Raw genomic sequence first — 22936 nt, 5'->3', positions numbered from 1 at the left:
GGTGTAAACATAAAAGGAAGAACAATAACATAACATAACATAATTTAAAAGGTGCAATTCTAAGTTACTTCATACTCTAGCCGTCCTCAATCTTTTATGCAAAAAACATGAGCATTTGTACTGCATCGCATCTTTCTCTACACCTTTAACACGAATTGCATAAATAGTGTATACCTATAACAAATTGCATAAATTAAGACATAATGTTTATATATTTGATACCATTTTGTTACATATAAAAACAAATAAGATTGTCAAAATCGTGTTATAAACATCAGCAACACAATCCGTTGCCTGGGGCCAAAAGTTATGAACCGGGAATTATGAGACCGGATGAGACCGGATTTTACGAGGAGAGACCGGGAAATAGTATCGCCCTGCGCATGCGCAAGAACTTTGGAATCCCACTGTTTTTTTCTATTTATATAACCGTTAACTCTCGGGGGCCGATAGTTAAGAAGAGACATTGAAAATGACACGAAAAACTCATTTCTAGGTCGATTTGAACCAAAAAAATTTTGGATTCGTCAGTCAGGAATGCTTATCAACACATAGATGAATTTTTTTTTTTTTTTCATGGCTAATTTGCCCGATTTGCGGACTGTCGCTTTAATCAGGAGCTGAAATATTGAATTTGAATTGAACACAAGGTGGATCAGGGACAAGAGAAAGATTTGATCTAATATCAGGCAAAATTCAGAGTTGGGTCTGAGATAGATATGCCATCCCCCATAATCTCAATCAGAAGCTGAAATATTGAAACATAAGGTGGATCAGGGATGATTGAAGGATTTGATTCAATATGAAACATAACTAAGGGATGGGTCTGAGATGTGCAAGCCATCCCCCATAATCTCAAACAGGAGCTGATTTATTGAAATACAAGGTGAATCAGGGATCATTAAAGGATTTGATCCAATATGGAGCAAAATTTAGGTATGAGTCTGAAATGTGCAAGGGAGTGTTATAACTTGGTGGTCAGTGTATATAAACACAGTTAAATGTTTACTCTTTAATTACGATATAAATCTTATGATAATCACAACTCTGCTATGTACAAAAGACTGTAGTAATAATAAAAATATCATAAGAAAGTAAGTGAAGCCTTATATTCATTAGCGGCTCTGACTAACCATAGGAACATATTTTATGAATGGAATACCAAGCATCAATGAAACGAACATTTCATAAAAAACATTTTATTACCAGCGACAGTCATCAGTATATTTAGGCAATCAGTTACCTGATATCCGGCAATGGAGACAGATACTGTACACTCCTTTGGTGGATTGGCAATGTACACTGTGTTGGCAAACGAGAAAATGACCAGAGGGAACCAGATGATAAAAATGACCACGAAGAGGAGTAGACCTCCCACCCCATACTTGATAACTGCTGCCTTGGGCTGGGCACGGGGGGTAGGGTGGTTCTGGAAAGTAAAATACATGAGCATAAGAATGCAATATTATAATAAGGTACAGTATCATAAGGCATTTTGTTATATATTACACTAGAATAGTTGAATAAAATTTGCATTTTCTGCAAAGAATGTGTCATGTGACAAAATGAATATTACATCATTATTACGAATTGCCATTTTATACATTTTTCTCTATCAAAATTGTTAAGGAAAAGTTATGAAGCATGTGAAAGGCTCATATCTATTTCCGTTCCGCAACATGTTTCAGAAACTGTTGTATTAAATGGCATAACATGTAAGACCCTACATATTTGTAGCCACCTTTATTTTCAAAAATAATCAGAGGACAGTATTGGTTAAATATTAGGATCTGGATTTGTACATAAAATCATACCCTCAAGAATATTATGATTTAGCACTTTCATTGTTTTTGAAGAATGTAAAAAACACCATTAGTGTTAATCATTGTTAATTGCTTTTGTGTGTTTTCAACATTCTCCCATATCAAATTCCACAAAAGTATACCTTTTCAATGACCCTCTGACACTTGAGTACATAGATGTTTGCGTAGATGTCCTCCATCTGAAGCCAGCTGCCGATCGCCATTGTCGTGTTTGTCCAGATCCAGTCCATCAGGGTACGTAACTCCAGCAGGAATGGAATTGCCAGAAACCTTTACAGGACAACATACATGTAGGGTATTAAAACTGCCAAATTTTTATGCATGTATTTACATTCATCTAGAATTTTCTAGAAAATTTAATGTTCAATTTATATAGAGAGCATGGTGTATAATGACATCATTTTTTATAAATTTTATTATTATTTTCGATTGGAGTTACGCTTCTTACCCAATGGTTATAAATGACGGCTGTTCAGAATATGTACATGCCGCACAAAGATTTAATAACATGAAAGTAACTTACCCTTTGAACAAAAAGAGATTGACATAGTTGTACTTCTTGGTGAGGAAGTTGCCAAGGATTCGAGTGGGGTAGGCAGACTTGATCTGGTAGGCAGACAGGTAGAAGTACACACATTTGATGAAGTACCACAGGGCCGCGGGCTTGTTACTTGTGAATGGCCTGAAATACAGTCATTACGATGTACATTGTAAGCCTGCTAGTAAAGAATGCCCAGTTAATGATTACCATGTACCGTAAGTAATATAATATTATACAATATTTTCACTCAGAGTTGGATATAAATGAAAGCTGTGAAGCATGTTATGTATGCCTAGTGTGTGATTCCTATCTCTATGAAAAATATACTATATTTTCAAAACTTCACTCAGATCTGGATAATAAAAAAGTGGAGCACAATTGTCTATTTCGTATTGTTAATTTTTACCAAAACTTTGCACAACAATCAAATTGAACTGCTTGTAAATGGAAAATATACAAATGAAAGAAGATAAAGTCGTCGTTGAACTTACTTGCCAGTCCAGTAAGGAATAATAAAGAACATCCAGATGTGGAGAAGAACGACCAGCAAAATCTGGAAGATGAATTTGCCAAGCACATTCTTCCGCAGGTAAAGGGCCCGGTCAATAATGATCAGGACGAACTGGGCTAGCAACATAATCAGGAATGGAACTGGGACCTGAAATATTTCATTGAATAAACTGTAGGCATATCAGTGTTTACTTACGATAAATGAGTATGGTTGAAATTTTATTGTTTGCCTCTAAAATCTTCGATAAACAAAAAAGATTTTTGAATATCTCAAATTTTACCAAACTCTTTAGAATGACTTTTCAAATGGATTTTTATACATTGATCAAAGTGAAACACCCCCTCTCGATGACTGATAGGGTAAAATCACATCTATTTTGCCAGGAGTGTACATAGTCATCATGATAAGCTGAATGATACTGAAAGTCATATTTTTTTTTTAAATCAATACAATCCTTTTGAACAACACAATAGTTCACCATTTCCTTCCTTTTTAATGTGAGTAAATTATGATAATTAATTATATGTAACCAACTACCCCCCCCCCCCCCTCCAGTACAGGTCTCCATCATATGGGCTTAATTTGAGAATGTTTCCTGAGAAGGATCAAACCCACAACCTAACTTGGGTAAGGGGAGGCTAGGAGGCTACATTTAGTACAATGTTCAACCATGATTTTAATTGTGTACCACAAGCATATTTCAAATGTATATGACTGTATATCCTTACCCTGTCCTCAGATATATAGGAAGTGACATCTCCACCAGCTGATTGCTGCAAAATGGCAAAATAATTAATTTATTTCTATACTTTTATGCATTTGTCCTCGTAAATAAGAAAGGAACCATGTTAAACATGCAAATCAACCAAAAACGCCACAGAGTGAACACCAAATCTGGGTGTTGTCTTTTTCAGCCAAGCAAAGGATATAACATTTTTTTCAGCCATTATATTTTGCCATACTCTACACATGAACATTTTGTATCTGGCATCATGTGTACCTAGATTCATTGTTTTCCTACCTTGCTGACAACATCACAAAGTATATATGGTAAATAAACCTCAACTGTTTTTCTTTAAAAAAACAATAACAAAATTTTAAACAGAAATCCTAATTATATTACCGTTCTTGTAAATGACATATCAAAAATACAATGAATAAAACCTTTTTATCCATCCTATTTTCATCTTTGACAATAATAACGCACACCCATCTTTAATGTAACACAGAGAGCTCATAATAAATGTATAATCTAATACATAAAGTCAATGATAATTTATTTTTTTAATGTTACATCCAAAAAGTGTTCCAAAAAACCCATAATGATGGACATGATTAGTCAAAACTTACAGATGGTCCAAAAGCCTGGTAACCGAATACAACAATGAGAAAGTTGATGAAGTCACAGGCAAACATGGAGGCGTACACGTCTGTGGTGGCATTGTAGTCTGGACATGTAAGCTGCTTGTAGAAGTTGATGAACGGCCGGAATACTGCCTTAAACCTGCAAGGAAGATGTGTTGTTGTAAATGAGATCAACGAATCCCCCTGAAATGTACCTACAAATTAAGCTTAACCCCTTGTAAACAGTATTGTAATGTTGAAGTTCATGGCTGTGCAAGATATGTAAATTAATGATAATAGTGGTTTATCTACCAAATTCTAGGATAGTATTATCAGAAAATCTAGACTGATTTTTGATACACTGCTCTCTATACTTTTTGTAAACCTCGTTCTGAGACAAAACTACAATACAAAACCATGCATATTTATGTATCGTGGTTCTTCCTTCCCATGACTTGGGCAGAAAATATTTTATTTTTGGTATACAAAACAAAGCAATATCTGAAACACCTTAAACTGAATGTTCAGTATTTCAACTGTAGCTCACGACTTACGCAGAATCTTTTTCCTCAGCTTTCGGCTCATCAACTCCCTCTTCAATGCTAGAAGAGCTTGATGGGGCGCGAAGAATTGATGGTTGCACCTGAAGGCTGGAGGTACGACTATCATGACGCTCTTCATCACGGATAGCCTCCATCTTGGCTATTTCTTCTTTGGTAGCCTGGAAGTTGATGGTAATAAAGAAAACATTAGGTTCGTTGTTAATATAGATAAAGGTAAGCATCCAAAGCTTACCAAAATGCACTCAAAAATACAGAAGAACTGTGCTTAAAATGCAGAAAAAATGCTTAAGTGCATTAATGCAACGCTTTCAGTTCAGAATAAATACGCTTCAGTCACAAAATTAAAGTGATTTTTTTTCTAGTTTTTAATTCATTCGGTAAAAAAAATATGCTTTAAATAGGGTACCAATACCACTGCATTTAATGCAGATTAAATATTAACACTTTTTTGAGAAGGGTTTATTGATTGGTCAAAATTAATCCAACAATGACTATTTACCAATGAAATCATTTCACTGTGCAAACTAACAAAATCACAACCTGTGGACTACTTTATCAAGTTTTATACAATTGGTTGCTGATCCTAAATAAGAAGGATATACCTCAATGGACGAGGTTGAAGATGACTTGCTCTCAATGGTTGGCTCCTCCTCATCTTTCCACAGTCCATAACGCTGAAATATATGAGCAGTTAATTAGCATTCATGACAGAGTACTCAATATGAGAAAAGAACCTCTCCTCTTCAAAAAATATCATGTACTGGTATAAAAGTCAAATTGTTTTAAATAATCGTCTTTGCTGCAGCATCTCTTTCCGAAACCCCTTTCCCAATTATTTCAATTAACTAAGTTCAACATCAACAAAATTGGTCAAAATAATGGAAATTACCAAATATAGCTTTTTTTTACCAAATATAGCTTTTTTTTTAAATATCTATAAAAATCCAAATTATTTTTTCCTTTGGCTAAAGGCTTCAAATGTGAGCTAATATGATCAAGGCCTGATCATAAAACAGTGCATAAGCCCAAGATCCACCCACCTTGAGTATGGTCCTATGCAGGAAGAGGACAAGAAGCAGTATAAGGTCCATAACCCAGAAGTTATCCTTCTGCTCAATGCCAAGGATCTTAGGGGGCCAGAAGGGATCTGAACCTGGAACTTTGTCGTTCCATGTAAAAAACCCAAACTGGAACAGGTACTTCACCACTACAACGGCCTGCAAATGGAATAGATATGATTAGTTCAAGCACATTATTTCAGCTAGACTTCCAAGACAGCTTATAGCTGAAAAGAGTCACGCTAGTGTGGCAAAAGGAAACAAGAATAGGTGTCCATTTAAAAAGATCAATAAAACTATTGCTGGTGGAGCAGAAAGTCACTACCTTTTTTACGGGGGGTAGAAACCAGCACTCATATCCATTACAGGAGGGTACTCATGTCCATTACAGGAGGCCAATAAACATTCAACTGGTTGAACAGGATCACAACCTCTCATGACTTTATAAAGGTCGTAAAATTTATATTTTGAAAGTGAAATCTGATTTAGCTAATTTTTTTAATAATTTTCCTCCAATGTATTATCTATCTAGTGTATTATCTATCTTACCATATTTTCTATCACAGAATATTATCTATCCCAGTATATTATCTTTCCTAGTATATTATCAATCCCAGTATACTATCTATCCCAGTGTATTATAATTATCTATCCCAGTGTTTTATCTAACCCAGTGTATTATCTTTCCCAGTATATTATCTATCCATTATCTATCCCAGTGTATTATCTATTCCAGTGTAATAAGTATCCCAGTGTATTATTTATCCCAATATATTATCTATCTCAGTGTATTAACTATCCCAGATGTATTATGTAGAGCAGTGTATTATGAATGCCAGTGTTTTATCTATCCCAGTGAACTATCTATCCAAGTATATTATCTATCCCAGTGTATTGTGTATCCCAGTATATTATGTATCCCAGTGTATTATGTATCCCATTGTTTTATCTGTCTCAGTGTATTATCTGTCCCAGTGTATTATGTATCCCAGTATATTATGTATCCAAGTGTATTATGTATTCCAGTGTATTGTCTGTCCCAGTGAATTGTGTATCCTAGTGTATTGTCTGTCCCGGTGTATTATGTATCCCAGTGTATTGTCTGTCTCAGTGTATTGTGTATCCCAGTGTATTATCTAACCCAGTATAGTATCTATTCCAGTGTATTATCTGTCCAAGTTAACCAGTATTATGTATCCCAGAGTATTATGTATTACAATGTATTATCTATCCCAGTGTATTATCTATCCCAGTCTATTTTCTTTCCCAGTGTACCGGTATTATATATCCCAGTGTATTATATATATTATGCATCCCAGTATATTATCTATCCCAGTATATTATCTATCCTAGTGTATTATCTGTCCAAGAATATTATATATCCTAGTGTATTACCTATCCCAGTGTATTACCTATCCCAGTGTATTATCTATCCTAGCATTATATCTATCCTAGTGTATTTTCTATCCTAGCATATTATTATATGGAAAGATTGGGAACTTAATTCAAGCATACCTCAGTGTATGTAATGACGGTGATCCAGAATGTCTTTGTTGGCCTCGGGACTGACAACATGCCCCAGAGGAAGGCAAACATAGGGAGGGGCAGGGACAGGAGGCTTGCGGACAGGATATGGTTAAGGATCATCAGAAAGTAGCACATAATCTCTGTCCTGGAAAAAGTGTTGTAACATGTTATCATTGAATCCTGCACTGTATTCTAAGGGCCTCAAGACAGTTCCTTACATGTATGATGAAGGTTATTATATGAAGATCAAATTAGACTATTTTATGTTTGATACCTATGAGAAATCAACCAAACATTCAACTTATTAAAGCCGATACAATTTCTCTGCATCATAATTACTATAACAGTCGAGACATAATTCATAGACACAAAACTGCAGTAGGATAATTACATAACCTTAACCATGTGCTCATATTCAGGAAATTTGCTAATCCATTTTCTTTTTTTTTAATCGAAAACTCTAACCTTGCCACTAGTGCAAAGTAAGTGGCCACCAGGAGCCTGTAGACACAGGACTTGTGTCGCTCCTCTTCCTGCTTCTCGTCAAACCGGTCAAGGTCAATGTCCGCCAGGCTGCAATACATGTATACCACAACTGAATAATTGGCTGGCCCAAATTGCTCAAAAGTTTAACAGGCTGAAGTATCTTATTTCATTTTTTGAAACAACATCTAGAAAATAGAACATTTGCCTACAATATAAAGCTGTTACTTTTCCAATTTGTATCATTTTAAAAACGTTATCATTTACAAAACACCATTAGGGAGAGAGTTTTAAAAATTTAATATCGCATGGTTTTATAAAAACCAATTGCCATTTTCACAAAAAATAAATAAATCAGAAGTCTAAACAAACATCATGGCTACTGATTTTGACATTTCATTGCCTGTGTCTTATCTATCCTAGTGTCTATACACAGCACATTAATTCGGTATTATTACCTGATTTCGCTCTTCAGTGGTGCAACGTCCGTGGTAACAGGCTGTACTGACACCTCCATCAAATCTTCTCCATCACTCCGGGGTCTGAAATATGAATTGGATTTAGTGCATGGTACACAATAATCCCCAGGTAGCAGTTACTTCCCTTTGATGCACACAGTGTGTATACCACGTGATACATGCTATGTCAGAAGACAACATTTTACTTCGAATGAAGACTTTAAACAAAGATAACTTTCCAATTTCCTCACTTCTTTAAATAAAACAAAGCGTAGTCTACAGCGCTTACATAACCCAACTTCGGTCTTTTACCAGAGTTTGATTGAGAGTTTAGTTACTTAAAACACTTGGACAAACCATTTCACAATACGGCAGTTTGACAGAGCACTGTCAAAACATCGTTTTGGAAACAGGTTTGTCGAAGTGTTTGATGAAACTAATCATCTTATTTAACTCCGGTAATAAAACAAAGGTGGGGCTCTTCAAGCGGCATAGACTGCCATTTGTTACATTTAAAATGGTGTAGTAAAAGAAAAGTTATCTGTGATTTAAGTCTTCATTTTGAGCAAAATGTGGCCTTCGGACGTAGCATATATGACGTAATTTATCATGTGGTATACACACACTGGTACAGTAATGACTGCCATCATGCTTATCAAGTGACAATGAGTAAAATAACAAGACTGCTTTCAAAATCTTGAAACCATATTTTAACTTCCTTATATGAAATTTTCATTTTTAATCAAGGGAGATCACACTGTAGGAGATTAGATATAAATAAGAATGACCTTCATGAATGTTCTTGAGATCACTCGAGTACAATGTAAGTAAGTATATTAATTACTACATAGAATGAGTAAGTTTTCCTTTATGTTTTAGGCTTCAAAACTCAATAGTTACAACCGTTGATCAGTGAAAAGAAATTATGCAATTCTTTTCATTTAGTAGATTTTTAACTGGGTTAAATGTATAATCATATTTATTTTACAATCATTGCAACATTTTATTGAAAGCAAAAAATAAGCCATACTCAGTCTCCTTCATCTCCACATGGCCAACCTCAGACTGAAAATAAAATGTTCTTTTTTTTTGATAAACTTGATGAATATTATCAGATGTAGATTGTGTCAAAAGTAATTATGAAATATTGGTTTATCTGTGTTCATTTAACATATGTTTAATGCTCTATGTAGAACACTGTGTTTCTAAGAATTTATTAAGATAGAAAACATACCAGTACATTAATGACAATTTGGTGTCCAATAAATGCCTTCAATTTTTTGACTCATTTTATTCATTGTTTTTAATAATATTTATTCATTAGAATAAAAAATGTCTTGAAAGAAATCATTTAATTATTTATCATTTAATTTATAAAGAAGAGCCCTGCCAATCAAATCCCAATGCTATTTTTATTTGCTTTTTTAAGTTAAACAAGGGGCATAACTCAACAGTTATTTGAGTCAGAGTTATGAGCCTTGATATACATGTGCATAATTATTGTGTCTGGCAACAAGTGTTCTAAGTTTCCTTGAACATAGTAATTTTTTCTATATGGATAAAGTTATGGCAATAGATGTTATGGCAATAGTAAAGGTTTCTACAAAACACTGCCTCTGACAACAACACGAGGCTTCTATAAAACCTAGGCCTTTTTATTAAAAAAGAAGATGAGCTAAAACAAATCCTCTTCAATAAATGTACCTGTATTTGTCTCTTGACAGCAATATGGTCATCCTTCATCTTGTCAGCAACAAGGCGGTAGTTTCGGGAGATTCGGTTGAACAGACCTGTTAGCCAGTTGGCACAGCTTACCAGGAACGCCAGAATGAAACTGCAGATGGTCTTGAGTTTTGCAAGGACGCCACCTGCAATTTTCATACCAATTATTTTCTTTATGATTCAATAACAGTTCAGCTTATTTTGTGTGTGTCAGGTTTAAGTATAATATTTACTGTTAGAAGACAACTGTAGCTAAAATAAATCAATTTAAAGTTTGGAAAGAAAACCATATCAAGACATCAGGAATCTAGAAATATTCTGTGCCAAGGAATGATGCTATAAGTAGTATTGTATATGCATTTCTGTACTGTTAAATGTTATAAGTAGTACTACACTGCTAGATGTTATAAGCATTTCTGCACTGTTAAATGTTATAAGTAGTACTACACTGTTAGATGTTATAAGCATTTCTGCACTGTTAAATGTTATAAGTAGTACTACACTGTTAGATGTTATAAGCATTTCTGCACTGTTAGATTTTATAAGCATTTCTGCACTGTTAAATGTTATAAGTATTACTACACAGTTAGATGTTATAAGCATTTCTGCACTGTTAAATGTTATAAGTAGTACTGCATTGTTAGATGTTATAAGCATTTCTGCACTGTTAAATGTTATAAGTAGTACTGCACTGTTAGATGATATAAGTAGTACTGCATTGTTAAATGTTATAAGCATTTCTGCACTGTTAAATGTTATAAGTAGTACTGCACTGTTAGATGATATAAGTAGTACTGCACTGTTAGATGTTATAAGCATTTCTGCACTGTTAGATGTTATAAGCATTTCTGCACTGTTAGATGTTATAAGCATTTCTGCACTGTTAGATGTTATAAGCATTTCTGCACTGTTAAATGTTATAAGTAGTACTGCACTGTTAGATAATATAAGTAGTACTGCACTGTTAGATGTTATATTAAAGCATTTCTGCACTGTTAAATGTTATAAGTATTACTACACAGTTAGATGTTATAAGTAGTACTACACTGATAGATGCTATAAGTAGTACTGCACTGTTAGATGCTATAAGTAGTACTACACTGTTAGATGTTATAAGCATTTCTGCACTGTTAAATGTTATAAGTATTACTACACAGTTAGATGTTATAAGTAGTACTACACTGTTAGATGCTATAAGTAGTACTACGATAGGTACAAAAATGCTATGAAGATTGTTGATGAAAATAATCTAAGAAGTGGTGTTTTTTTAAAGCAAGGAGACCACGGCGCCAGTGGTGCTCACAAAGGTGAGAGTCAGACACCTACTCAATAAGATAATTATCATCCTAGACAACAGCTCACCCTTCTCTTCCTCCTCCTCCTCCACTGCTTCCCTACCCACTTTCTGTCGACTGGTTCCCGGTTCATCTAATCCTTGATTCTTTGCACCAGGCCTGGGACTGGAGGGTTTACTCCCACCTCCCTCTTCCTCTGCCTTCTTTACTGCTTCATCTGTGCCTGATGTCACAGCTGTTGTGATCAACTGAAATAGAGATGGTAGATTGAAACTTTCTCATCATTATAATACTAATAAACAATTGTCTTTGTCTGTTGTTTTTTTCTTTCTCTCTTCTTTCTCTACAATATTTCCATCTCCTCTTTTATCTTTGCCATTATATTCTACAAATACCTCATAATTGAAAGCACCCTTATCTTTTCACCTACACCTTCATTTACATTAACATCCTTCAGCAATCTTCATCATCCTTTTCTTTCTGAACATTATCATTACCAAGATTTTCTTATTCTTCACAAGATAACATACATGTAATCTCCTGTTCACAGTGAAATCACATACCTGTAGGGGAGAGGGTCCACCTGCTTCTTCATCTTCATCCTCACTTCTACCTTGGCCATATGTAATGGTGGTCACTTCATCTTCAGGCTCCTCCTCCTCCTCCTCTGAATCCTCAAACAGGTAGTAGTCTCCTGACCGGATAGCTGTCAAAGAAATTTAGGAGGATATATAAAATTAGGTCCTGTTTTAGTAGTCTCCTGACTGGACAGCTGTCAAAGAAATTTAGGAGGATATATAAAATTAGGTCCTGTTTTAGTAGTCTCCTGACTGGATAGCTGTCAAAGAAATATAGGAGGATATATAAAATTAGGTCCTGTTTTAGTAGTCTCCTGACTGGATAGTTGTCAAAGAAATATAGGAGGATATATAAAATTAGGTCCTGTTTTAGTAGTCTCCTGACTGGATAGCTGTCAAGAGAATAAAGAAGGATATATAAAATTAGGTCCTGTTTAAGTAGTCTCCTGACTGGATAGGTGTTAAAGAAATATAGGAGGATATATAAAATTAGGTCCTGTTTTAGTAGTCTCCTGACTGAATAGCTGCCAAGAGAAAATAGAATATAATACAAAATTAGGTCCTTTAGTGGTCTCCTGACTGGATAGCTGTCAAGAGAATATAGGAGGATATATAAAATTAGGTCCTGTTTAAGTAGTCTCCTGACTTGATAGCTGTCAAGGGAATATAGGAGGATGTATATTTAAGTAGTCTCCTGACCAGATTGCTGTCACAGGAATGTAACAAATTCTCCCAAATTAGCCATGTCAGAGTGACAGCCATTTCAAATGATTTAAATAAACTCGAAACTTGAAAGTGACAAAGGTACAGACACAAATGATTCCAATTAAGTTCCTATTGATCAAGCTATTTTGACTTCTTAACATGAATCTGACATTAGCTGGTAGAGTGCATGAATGCTATATACACAAATCCCCATGCTGCTCTACGAATCTGCAAAGATTGATCAAAATCAGAATGAACGGGTAGCTGAGATACAATGTTAACAAATGGACAGTGTTTCGATTATATGCTTTCCTTTGGGTTCATAAAAGTTTCCCAAACCTAGAATGAATTTTCACACTTGCAAAGGACCAATGAAAGACTTGCAGAACAAATGCCCAACTTACCTTGAAAATGTTCGTCGGGTTCCACAAAGCTCTTCTTAAGACTGGCCTGTTTCTTCTTGAGTGACTGCATCTTGAGCTTGATTTTGCTGAGTATCAGGCGCTCTTCTTCCATCTGTTTGGCCACCTGTCGCATCAGGATACGGTTGATCAGCTGACAGCCCCTGGATATCATTAAATATTTAGTCATATTCAATAACCAACTTAAATTTAAGATTAGAATCTAAGTGTTTTAATTGGACTGTAAAAATAACTAGCAAATAGACTGAATGGAATCACTGAGGTGCATTTAAGGATGAGGTGAGAGTGATATTGAATACAGTCACAAATTAAGAAATTTTAAAAACAAAACATTATGAGAGAAAGAGTTTATTTGTATATGTACCATTTTGGAAAAAAAATCTATGTTTTTATTTATGTAGTAATTATCATATCAGAACTGTGACAAGTAGGGTCCAAGTAGTTTTACCTACAATATCTCCTAGTCAAGAGGCTTAGTCTCAATAGATCGCAGTGTGGTGGCTGCTCTACTAAGTATGACATCCCGACCGAAAGTAGTCATAGAGAATAATTTCAACAATTTTTCACAATATGCATGCTACTTAATGTACAATAGACTTGTCAATATGGTTTAGAACAGTCACTCAACCCTGGTAATTGCAATTATACGTAACTCTAGCTTCGCACTAGTTTTTTACACTTTGAATAACTCCAGTAGAGGGTGCATAACTATTTCATACTAACTTTGAGCTGCAACTTCATCACCAGCAGCTCAAGATTTGACCAAGGTTATTCAATTAGAACAATAAGATCACAAGCCCAATCCAGGATCCAGGATTTGACGTTAGAAGGGGAAGTAACTAAGTGGCATAACCTTTTGACTTGGATGGATGTGGATGTCAAAGCTTTTCTAAAGTTGTCAGTTGATCAAGGGTCATAAGTGAACCAGCCATGTGATAAATGTCAAAGTGAACATCCATACCAAGTTTCATGCTAAAACCTTTTGACAATTTAGGGTTATGGCCATGGTCAAAGTTTTTGTATGACATAGCAGTTATAACAATACTTTGACTTCTTTTGGTATAAAAATCAGACAAGCGCACATGGTATGAATACTATTTACATAAACATAAGCTGATAGCAATCGACATTAAAGAGCACCTTGATTCCAATTAATTTCTAATGGTTTGATGTATACCAATTTCTTTGAGCCTTAACTTTAAGATATATAATCACTCTTGAGCTTGTTTACTGGATAGAAACAAAAAACTGTTGTCCATTAAGAAAAGCCATGAGAAAGTTACCATAAGGAGGCTCAAACCCGCAACCCCATTAGGTAAGAGGCAGAAATACCTTAACCACACGGCCACTATCACCCCTAGTTTCTAAAGGCAATGCATAATAGTGGTGTATAACAATGCTTTGCATACCTGGAAGCGAGCCTGTTCTGTGCCTCAAAGTCAGCGACAACATGTCTGAAGTAGTGGCTGGTGTAGATTCTCTTCTGAAGCAGCAGGAAGGTGAAACATACAACATCCCAAGATAAGCCGGTGTTGTCCTCTGCCACAGTACAGCTAGCCACAACTGAAAGGATACATTTTCAAATGATAAGTTTATGGGCCGAAAGAACAAACATTTTAAGTGACAAAAAACGATAGGCAGATAGAACATTTTCGCAATCTCAGCTCAAGTTGAATGTTGTTAATTTTAGGGATAAGTAATATTTTATGTTTATTTTTGGTCTTCCAAACAATAAATTGCTTAGAAGACCAAAAATAAATTCTAACTTTCTTAGTGTTCAGTGCAAAATGCCTCTATTGTACTGAGAGCCTATGCACAAGCTCCTAAATAAGTCACTTAACCCTTTGCATGCTGGGTAAATTGTCGTCTGCTCAAAAATGTCGTCTGGTTTATTCTAAATTTCTTTCATTTTACTTAAAACTTTGGGGATATATTGACTGAGTGGCAAACAGCTTGGAACCTGACCAGGCACCGAGTTACTCGGTGTCTTGTCTGGTTCCAAGCTGTTTGCAAAGCCTTTAAAATCGCCATCAGCAGCCTAAGGGTTAATAAAACTAACTAATGACTTAAAGAAAATTTTGCAATTGCTTCCTTCAGAGGCTTTCTAAATTAGTAACTGACAATCCTGCCAGTGATCCCATTGGTTGAGGCATGAGCCTGAACACTAAACAATGATTATTAATGGTCTTCAAGGGCCATATCTCCTGAGAGCATATTTTTTATCATAAGCCAAGATATTATGTCAATAAACATTGCATCCAAGTTTGGTTAAGATTGGAGAAATTAATGGAAAGTGGAAATTTGACAAGAAAGTGAGCATCTTTACAAAACGTTGCTGACAAAAAGATCTCTGTTTGTCTGCTTACACAGACAGCATCAAATTTGATTTTTTTCTTGATTGCTTAGCAGACGCTTAAGTGTGGCCTCTTTAATACATCTTTCAGTTGCACAATAATTTAAAAAGCATCAAGTGACATGACTTACAAGGTACTTTGTAGCCTGGTCGTAGGCAAGTGAGGCCAAGTAGTTGTACCAGCCAGCATGCCTTGTCCTCTATTATCTTGATGTACACACACCCTGGCAGCTAAAAGACAAAGGAAAATTATGGAGATGTCAAGCACCAAATTCTTCAATAAAAAATACCCTTAAATAGATACTACTCTGGAAAAGTTGATATAATTTTCACAGTACACCAGCTGTTTGGAAGTTTATTCTGTACCAAAGCCAAAGATGAATTACTATGTCGTGTATTTATTGAGGGCTAAATCATCATTTCTCCTCAGACTGTATAAAAGGTTGCTTTAATTTGAGCTTAAAATTATGGTAGTCCTTAGAGGTTTACAGAATATTAAGTAAGCAATCTTTTTCTTATTTCACATTGCCTGAATGAAATTGTATTAGTTTCTACAAAGATTCAAATAGTATAGTTTTCAAGTATATTAAAAATGAAAAAGGAAACTGTTCATGTTTTGTATTTTCTTTATATCTAAGACGAAGTTACCAACCTGGAGGGCGGCCTTCAGCAGAATGATGAAGTAACAAAGACCCAGCAAGAGGTTCCAACTGAAAACGGAAAGTTGAAACAAATAAAATTATGTTTAAAACCTAGGTCTGAAAATGATACTTTCTTACAAAAATGTTTAAATGGCAGAGTTCTTATGTTTATAACCAGTGCAGTATTTATCGTTTATGATTTACAGCAACATTAATTTCATATTTCATTTCTAAATCCATTAACTTATTAAAAATCAGCCACTATCCTTCAAAGTATCCTTAGTAACTTAATATGCAGGCAAGATGAGAATGAGAGAACCATGGAGCTCATCTGTTGTTTTTCAGTTGAAATATTCGACAATCATAGACAAGAGCTTCAAATTCTGGTGTTCCATGTTCATATAGTCTCTTGCAACGAGTGTACAAAGTTTCTCTTGAATAAATTGAAAGTTTTTAAGTTAACACCAAGACTTCTGGTTAATTTTAGTTTTTGTATGCCAACAACAATCAGATGCCAAAGCTATTATTGTACCTTTGCTTTTTCTCATCTAATAATATCAAATGGCAAGAATATTCCTTTTTCATTACTTTTATTTCACCGCTATAGCTGGGCTGACTTAGGATATTGATCCCCGCTGGGAGTCCGGGGCATGGAAATTTTGGGGGATTTTCCCCCCGCCAGGGGATATGGCATGTATAGACTTTATTTTTTAAAAATTCTTTACATAATATTGACACTTCTTTTATTTGAGATAATCCCTTCACATGATAGACCAAATTGGGAAAACCCCAAAATGGGCAAAACCAAGATGACAAATGAGCAATTGATAATGGCTATTATTGTTTTAATAATACAAAAAAAGCTAAAAGGCAGAAACTACCTTACATAAATAATCCAAAACTTCAGATTATAATAACAATGTTAAACCACTTACGCTCTAACAAGCCTTCTCAGAGGTTTTATGAGGAACTCTCGTTCGAACCACATGAAGTAGAAGACAGCGATCACATAGCCCATGCTAAACAGGTTGATCCGGGACGTGCCCGCAATGAACACGATGGCTAGTGTCACCCAGAACATGTACACAAACACAAAGTTCTTGATGATGTCCAGGTATGAACTGAAATATAATTGAGTTCAATATTGAGTATGGTTTAATAATAGACTAAGTCCCCACCATGACAACATCCTCCATTTTGAAGTTCTTTAAACATCTATGGGACAATAGATTGTTCTCAGAAGGAAAAGGCACATATCAATGTTTATCCAATCTGGGATGTTTTTCTGCTTAAGACATTTGATGCCTGCAAAATTGACCAACGACTTTGGATACACTTTCCTACTGGAGTGACAGGATTTAGAAAAAAAAATGCAATTTGTCCCTGGTTATTCCACCCCTTACTGGCGGAAAACATTGATAGATGCATATCACACAATATTCTAGATATTCAGAGACATAACAATACAAAGAGAGACAATTAACACTTCTAAGGATTGAAGTTTGAATGTTTAATATCTGAGTTTTTTTAAAGAAGCACAAAGAATTTCTCCATCACAATATTACTGAACTTCAAGAAAATTTACAAAAAACATAAATTATATGAAAAATACAAATACTGCTTAAATTAAGTACTGTTTAAAAAAACATGCACAAATTATTCAGCTGGTATCAATAACAGGACACAAATTCTGAAAAGAAGAAGTACAGAAATGTCATATACACTTAATTATATACATAAAATTAATTATGTGCATAATTATTATAAATTACTGCAGTGCTGAATTATTAACCAATAATAACATTGTGTTAAATAACAGGCTTTGTTTAAGTGTTTTGTACATCATTCCAGGTGTGATGAATGCCCCCACTTTGGCCTCATCAGAGAGATAGCCATTGTGTAATATTAAGTTAACTCAAATAGATGATTGTAACTGACAAATGGGCCTGAATTTGGATGACATTTTTCGTAAAGAACTGTTTTTCTCCCACCTCAGATAAGTAAATCCAAAAATCTGGCCATGCTGGAATATAAGTATCCATCATGTGTTTCCGGTACGGATAGAAAAATCCGACCCGAGGGCACGTGCGTAGGCCGGTAACGAGGCTTGCCGAGTTACTGCCCACGCAGCGTGCCCGAGGGTCGGATTTTTCGATCCAGACCGGAAAAACATGATTGATATTTTTTCTTGCATATCTAAATTTATCAATTTGTGGAAAAAAATGACGTTGAAAACGAACTTTTGTACAATTACACCAAAAAGCGTGTGCGACGTTGTTTACCGACGTCATAGAGCGCAGTTATTTTGAATAACTAAAAATAGCGTTTTTAACTATTATTTATGTTTAATTTTAATTAAAAGTCTTGCAAACATCTATATTTGATTGCGCTTTATTGAAATAGCTAATATATTGTTCATAAACCATACAATGAATGAAATAAGAAGTGGCACGTTGTTGCGCGTGACTCATCTTACATGGGGTATGTAAGATGGGTTTTTCCAGCACTGGTCACATGACCGCAAACACACGTCCGGTATGCAAGAAATTCTTGTCTTGCCCAAGGGGAAAGATAAAACAAGTACCCGTATGGATGTCCTTTTTTATTATCATCACACAACTTCCTCCCTTGTTAAAGACCTTTGTCTGTAGCATCATGGAAACCTTGTCTTGTGTAAATATTTAAAATCTAAATTAATTATTTCTTGCTTCAAATGGCACCATAAAACAGTTTTCACGCAGCATTCAAGAATTAATGCTGTACTCTCCTCAGAAATATTTGAAGACTATTTGACTATTTACATAATCTGAATCACTGCGCACATACCCATGTTAACCACAAATTATCACATAATATTATAAATACACGCAAATTATTTTCATTACGCACAAAATAGTTCCAGCAAAAAAATAATTTTTTCAAATTTTATTTAACTGAGGTAGGAGAAAAAGCATCTACCATTGCCGCTTGTGTAACATAGGCTCATCCCTACCCTTGCGCAGGGTGTTCTGCGGAAACTCGGTAAACCTTGTTTCTGCGCTCGGGATGCAATGAATCTATCTTACACTCTTGGTCATGAAAGATACTTCTTATCTTGACACACATTCTGTGAATAAACTTCAGCTGAGACACAAGTTATTCGTATGATTAACCTTTTCAGGCTCCATTGACCACTTAGTGTGACCTTGACCTTTGCAGTTCGAGCAATAATGCTGAAAGCAATAATTAAAGTAACAGCTGAGATACTAATTATTCTCTATCTGTTTCCAAAAACCATTAAGTATGACCTTGACCATAAAGGTGAGAGCTCAAAATTGCTATGCGCGACACACCTTCCAATGCTGCTCTATGATTGGGGTCAATTGACATGTATCCTTGAATTTTGAATTCTATGAGCGACACAATTTCTCACGCTGCTTTACAATAGATTAAGGCCACACCAAATTAATAACTTGTTCATCAGATTTCCCGCACCTATTTCTTCAGAAAAGCAAAAAAATAAATATATTTGCAACATTTCACTTCCTGATTCTTGAAAATTACGTCAACAAATTACAATTCTATCACCATTTAAAGTTTGATTAAATTTTGGACAAATGTGTTTGTTTTAATTTGGCTCAGGCTAAAAGTAAACGTATATACCCTGGGCAAGAAGTGCTGAATTTTATCATGATTGACAGTGATTATCCAAAGTTTGAATTAGGTTCGGACATGTTTGACGGGAATTCGGATGACCGTTACAGTGAAAAGACAGTTTCCAATCGTACATCTATACCTATTACACCTGTCCAGGTAAAAACTTCAGGTGTGTATTTAAACTTCTTTGTTGTTTTGCTTTTAATATAGCATTTATGATGTTTTTTTTGTATTATTTGTTTTCTTAAAAAATAATTATACATTTAATGATTTATGCATGTTTGTTTTTATTTTGCTACAGATCAGAGTATGGTGTTTATTTAATTCATATGCAATACATGTACAGTAATAGAAAAATAAAGTTTGGCCAAGAAACGAGCACCACCTTTCTTGTGTTATCATCAAACTGTTTCAGTAATGCATACTACATTATATACTACAATGAACATTTATGTATGATATTGCTTATTAAAATTTCAGACTCCTCCGACTCAGCGGATACTGAAATTCCTGTCCCGATGAGGCAACAAGGGCGTGCTTGTGGTGGAGGCCTTGGTCGCTGATGAGTCAATGTTCGTGGACAGTAGGATGACGCTAAAACTTAACCTGACTGACATTCATATCTGCTTCATGGAATCCCATGAGTTTTACCATTCACACAAAAACATCAAACAAGCCGGATTGTGTATATTTTGTAAATATTAGTCAAAAAGGATAAAAAAAAATGGTGCCAGACTGTGTAATTGGAAAAACGTATTAATCACACTGTGTTGCGAATAAATATTTGTAGATTTTTTAGATGTTCATGTATATATTTAAACTATATATGGAAAACATTCAAGTTTTAAATATTTATGCTGATTGGTTTTTGTCTATGAAAAAATATTGCATATTCTTGTATTTTTTTAAATATTTTTTTGCTATATTTGAAAATTGACACAATCAGTATTTGCAGTACAAAAGAAGTAAAAGTGTTTATGTTTTCTATTACTTGTCTAAATTTGAACAAGTTATCTAAAAAAATTAAGGAAAATCTGCAAATTTAAAAAAGATAGGCGTTAAATTCTGAGAAAGCCTAAAATCAAACTGGCGCTGGCTGGAATTTTTTTGTGACATGTTTTCAGCTGAAATGGTTTTCAATACGGTGTAGGTTTTTTGTAAATTCTATTCCAGAACTTAGATGGCTACCAAGCTTAAGGCCAATCGTGTAGTCAAAGCAAGAGTGATAGCTGTATAGTTTATATTTGACTACAAATGCCTTTATTCATTTTGTGAGTTATTTTTGAAGTCACCTTGTCTAGTCATTATCATGGCATGAGATATGACAATGTATTTTAATAGAGAATTATTTTTAACCAAGTTTTCCTAAGGGAAAGTGGAAAACCTAGTTAATAGATTTGGATATGCCATTGGGCAGGCAGGTGGCTGTGACCATTGGCGCTTGTGTCCAGGCTTAAACTTAGCCATGCATAGGGTATTTTGAAAAAAACTTTTCAAAAAGGTTTAAAAAACTGGAAAACTGTGGTTTTGAGTTCTCTCATTTATGAAGTAGTTTAAAGAAATACATTTGCTTGATCTCAAATAGCATTTGTTTGATCTCAAAACTAATATTTGTATAGAATTATCTTTTAGTGTTATCATTCTTTCACTGAATGTTATACATGTACTATTTACAATATCATTGTTTAGTTAATAAGTGAATAAAATGTGAGCAAAAATGAGTTAAATCACTATATATATTTGTTTGCTCTTCGCTCGCTCCTCTTCTTTGCTATTTGCAAAACAAATATTTTTATTATTATTTCGCTCGCTCGCCCCATTATTTTTTGGAAAAAATCTGATGAACAAGTTATCAATTTGGTGTGGCCTAATTGCTAGATTTTCATCCCCCCCCTGCCCCCTCTTTTTTCCACAGCCCAAAAACGTTTACTGACTCAAATAAGAGTGTTGAACTAGGGTCTGTAATAGCGTATCGGTTCAGTACTGTCCGGAAACATTATCCTTTTATACCTATGGTGTCGATGTATAACATTCACTTGTAAAAAAGGAGAAATGTTACGATCTTGTTCGTGGTTCATCTAAAATCACACGTATATCGTCCCTTATGCAATAAGAGCATGAACACAATTTCAACAGTGAAACTGAGTCATCTTAGAAAAAATTTGAATAAAACTTATTATTAATAAGGAAGCTACACCTAACACTCAACAGTCACAGATAGGAAGTGTGACTACTATATGCTTCCCTTTGAGAGCACAAGAAGTACTTTTGTTAATAACTACAAAAAAAAAACTAGAGCTGTCACAGGAGTGACGAATACCCCCAAATGCCGCCTGGACACAGGAATGGCAAACCATTCCTTTGAAAAGAGGCCATAACTCCAAGGTTACTGCCAAAAAATGTTCAAATCTGTCAAGCCTTTCATGAGTTATCGTCCAGAAACCATTTTTCTATTTTTATTAACAGTGACCTTGAACCCACCAGCCCCAATATCGACATTGATCTGTATCTTCTGATGTTACACCTGTGTACCAAAAATTGTTCAAATCTGTCTAGCCTTTCACCAGTTATCGTCCGGAAACTGTTTTTCTATTTTTAGTAACGGTGACCTTGACCTTGGCCCCACCAGCCCCAATATCGAACTTGACCTGTATCTTCTGATATTACACCTGTGTACCAAAAAAATTTCAAATCTGTCAAGCCTTTCATGAGTGATCGTCCGGAAACCGTTTTTTTTCTTAGTAACAGTGACCTTGACCTTGGCCCCACCAGCCCAAATATCGAACTTGACCTGTATCTTCTGATGTTACACCTGTGTACCAAACACTTTTCAAATCTGTCAAGCCTTTCATGAGTTATCGTCCAGAAACCATGAAAACCGACAGACCGACCGACCGACAGACAGACGGACCGACAGACCGACCGACAAGCTCACTCCTATATACCCCCTCAAACTTTGTTTGTGGGGGTATAATTAAAGTTATTTAAACCACATTTTATTGAAATGACATAATATCACTCCTTAATAATTATTTTAATATTCCAGCTAAAAAGACTTAGTGTTCTGTCAGAGTAAAGTATTGTAGTAATACCAATTAGGTGCTTGTAAATCATTGGTTCCGTTGCTGTGAAAAGCCACTGGGTTTGTGTTGGAATGTCAACATTGACACCTTTGGGGTATTTTAGTTTAAAGCTTGATTTATGGAGTTAATGCCGCATTAAAGGATCGTTCAGAATGATAGCCACAGATCAACTCATGAGAAATGGTTATAAACA

At 35.0% G+C, this 22936-nt stretch overlaps 1 protein-coding gene across 3 annotated transcripts in view; it reads right to left on the bottom strand.

Annotated features, from left to right (window-relative positions):
- LOC128244938 (piezo-type mechanosensitive ion channel component 1-like) overlaps positions 1-22936 on the bottom strand; it is a 99215-nt gene that overhangs the window by 12727 nt on the left and 63552 nt on the right. For all 3 annotated transcript variants that reach the window (XM_052963095.1, XM_052963096.1, XM_052963097.1), the window contains 21 exons: positions 16960-17145; positions 16036-16093; positions 15515-15614; positions 14440-14593; positions 13013-13173; positions 11889-12031; positions 11393-11573; positions 10013-10176; positions 9339-9373; positions 8309-8392; positions 7833-7940; positions 7356-7512; positions 5823-5999; positions 5385-5456; positions 4774-4940; positions 4226-4379; positions 3604-3648; positions 2856-3022; positions 2347-2505; positions 1946-2093; positions 1244-1429 (listed from right to left, as the gene is read on the bottom strand). In XM_052963095.1, the coding sequence (XP_052819055.1) occupies positions 1244-1429; positions 1946-2093; positions 2347-2505; positions 2856-3022; positions 3604-3648; positions 4226-4379; positions 4774-4940; positions 5385-5456; positions 5823-5999; positions 7356-7512; positions 7833-7940; positions 8309-8392; positions 9339-9373; positions 10013-10176; positions 11393-11573; positions 11889-12031; positions 13013-13173; positions 14440-14593; positions 15515-15614; positions 16036-16093; positions 16960-17145 (2806 nt within the window). The remainder of the gene's footprint in view (positions 1-1243; positions 1430-1945; positions 2094-2346; positions 2506-2855; positions 3023-3603; positions 3649-4225; positions 4380-4773; positions 4941-5384; positions 5457-5822; positions 6000-7355; positions 7513-7832; positions 7941-8308; positions 8393-9338; positions 9374-10012; positions 10177-11392; positions 11574-11888; positions 12032-13012; positions 13174-14439; positions 14594-15514; positions 15615-16035; positions 16094-16959; positions 17146-22936) is intronic.

The sequence above is a fragment of the Mya arenaria genome, chromosome 8 (assembly GCF_026914265.1).
Source record: "Mya arenaria isolate MELC-2E11 chromosome 8, ASM2691426v1".
NCBI classification, from domain to species: Eukaryota; Metazoa; Mollusca; class Bivalvia; order Myida; family Myidae; genus Mya; species Mya arenaria.
Note: the sequence above shows the minus strand (reverse complement) of the source record. Positions and strands in the feature narration are given on the sequence as shown.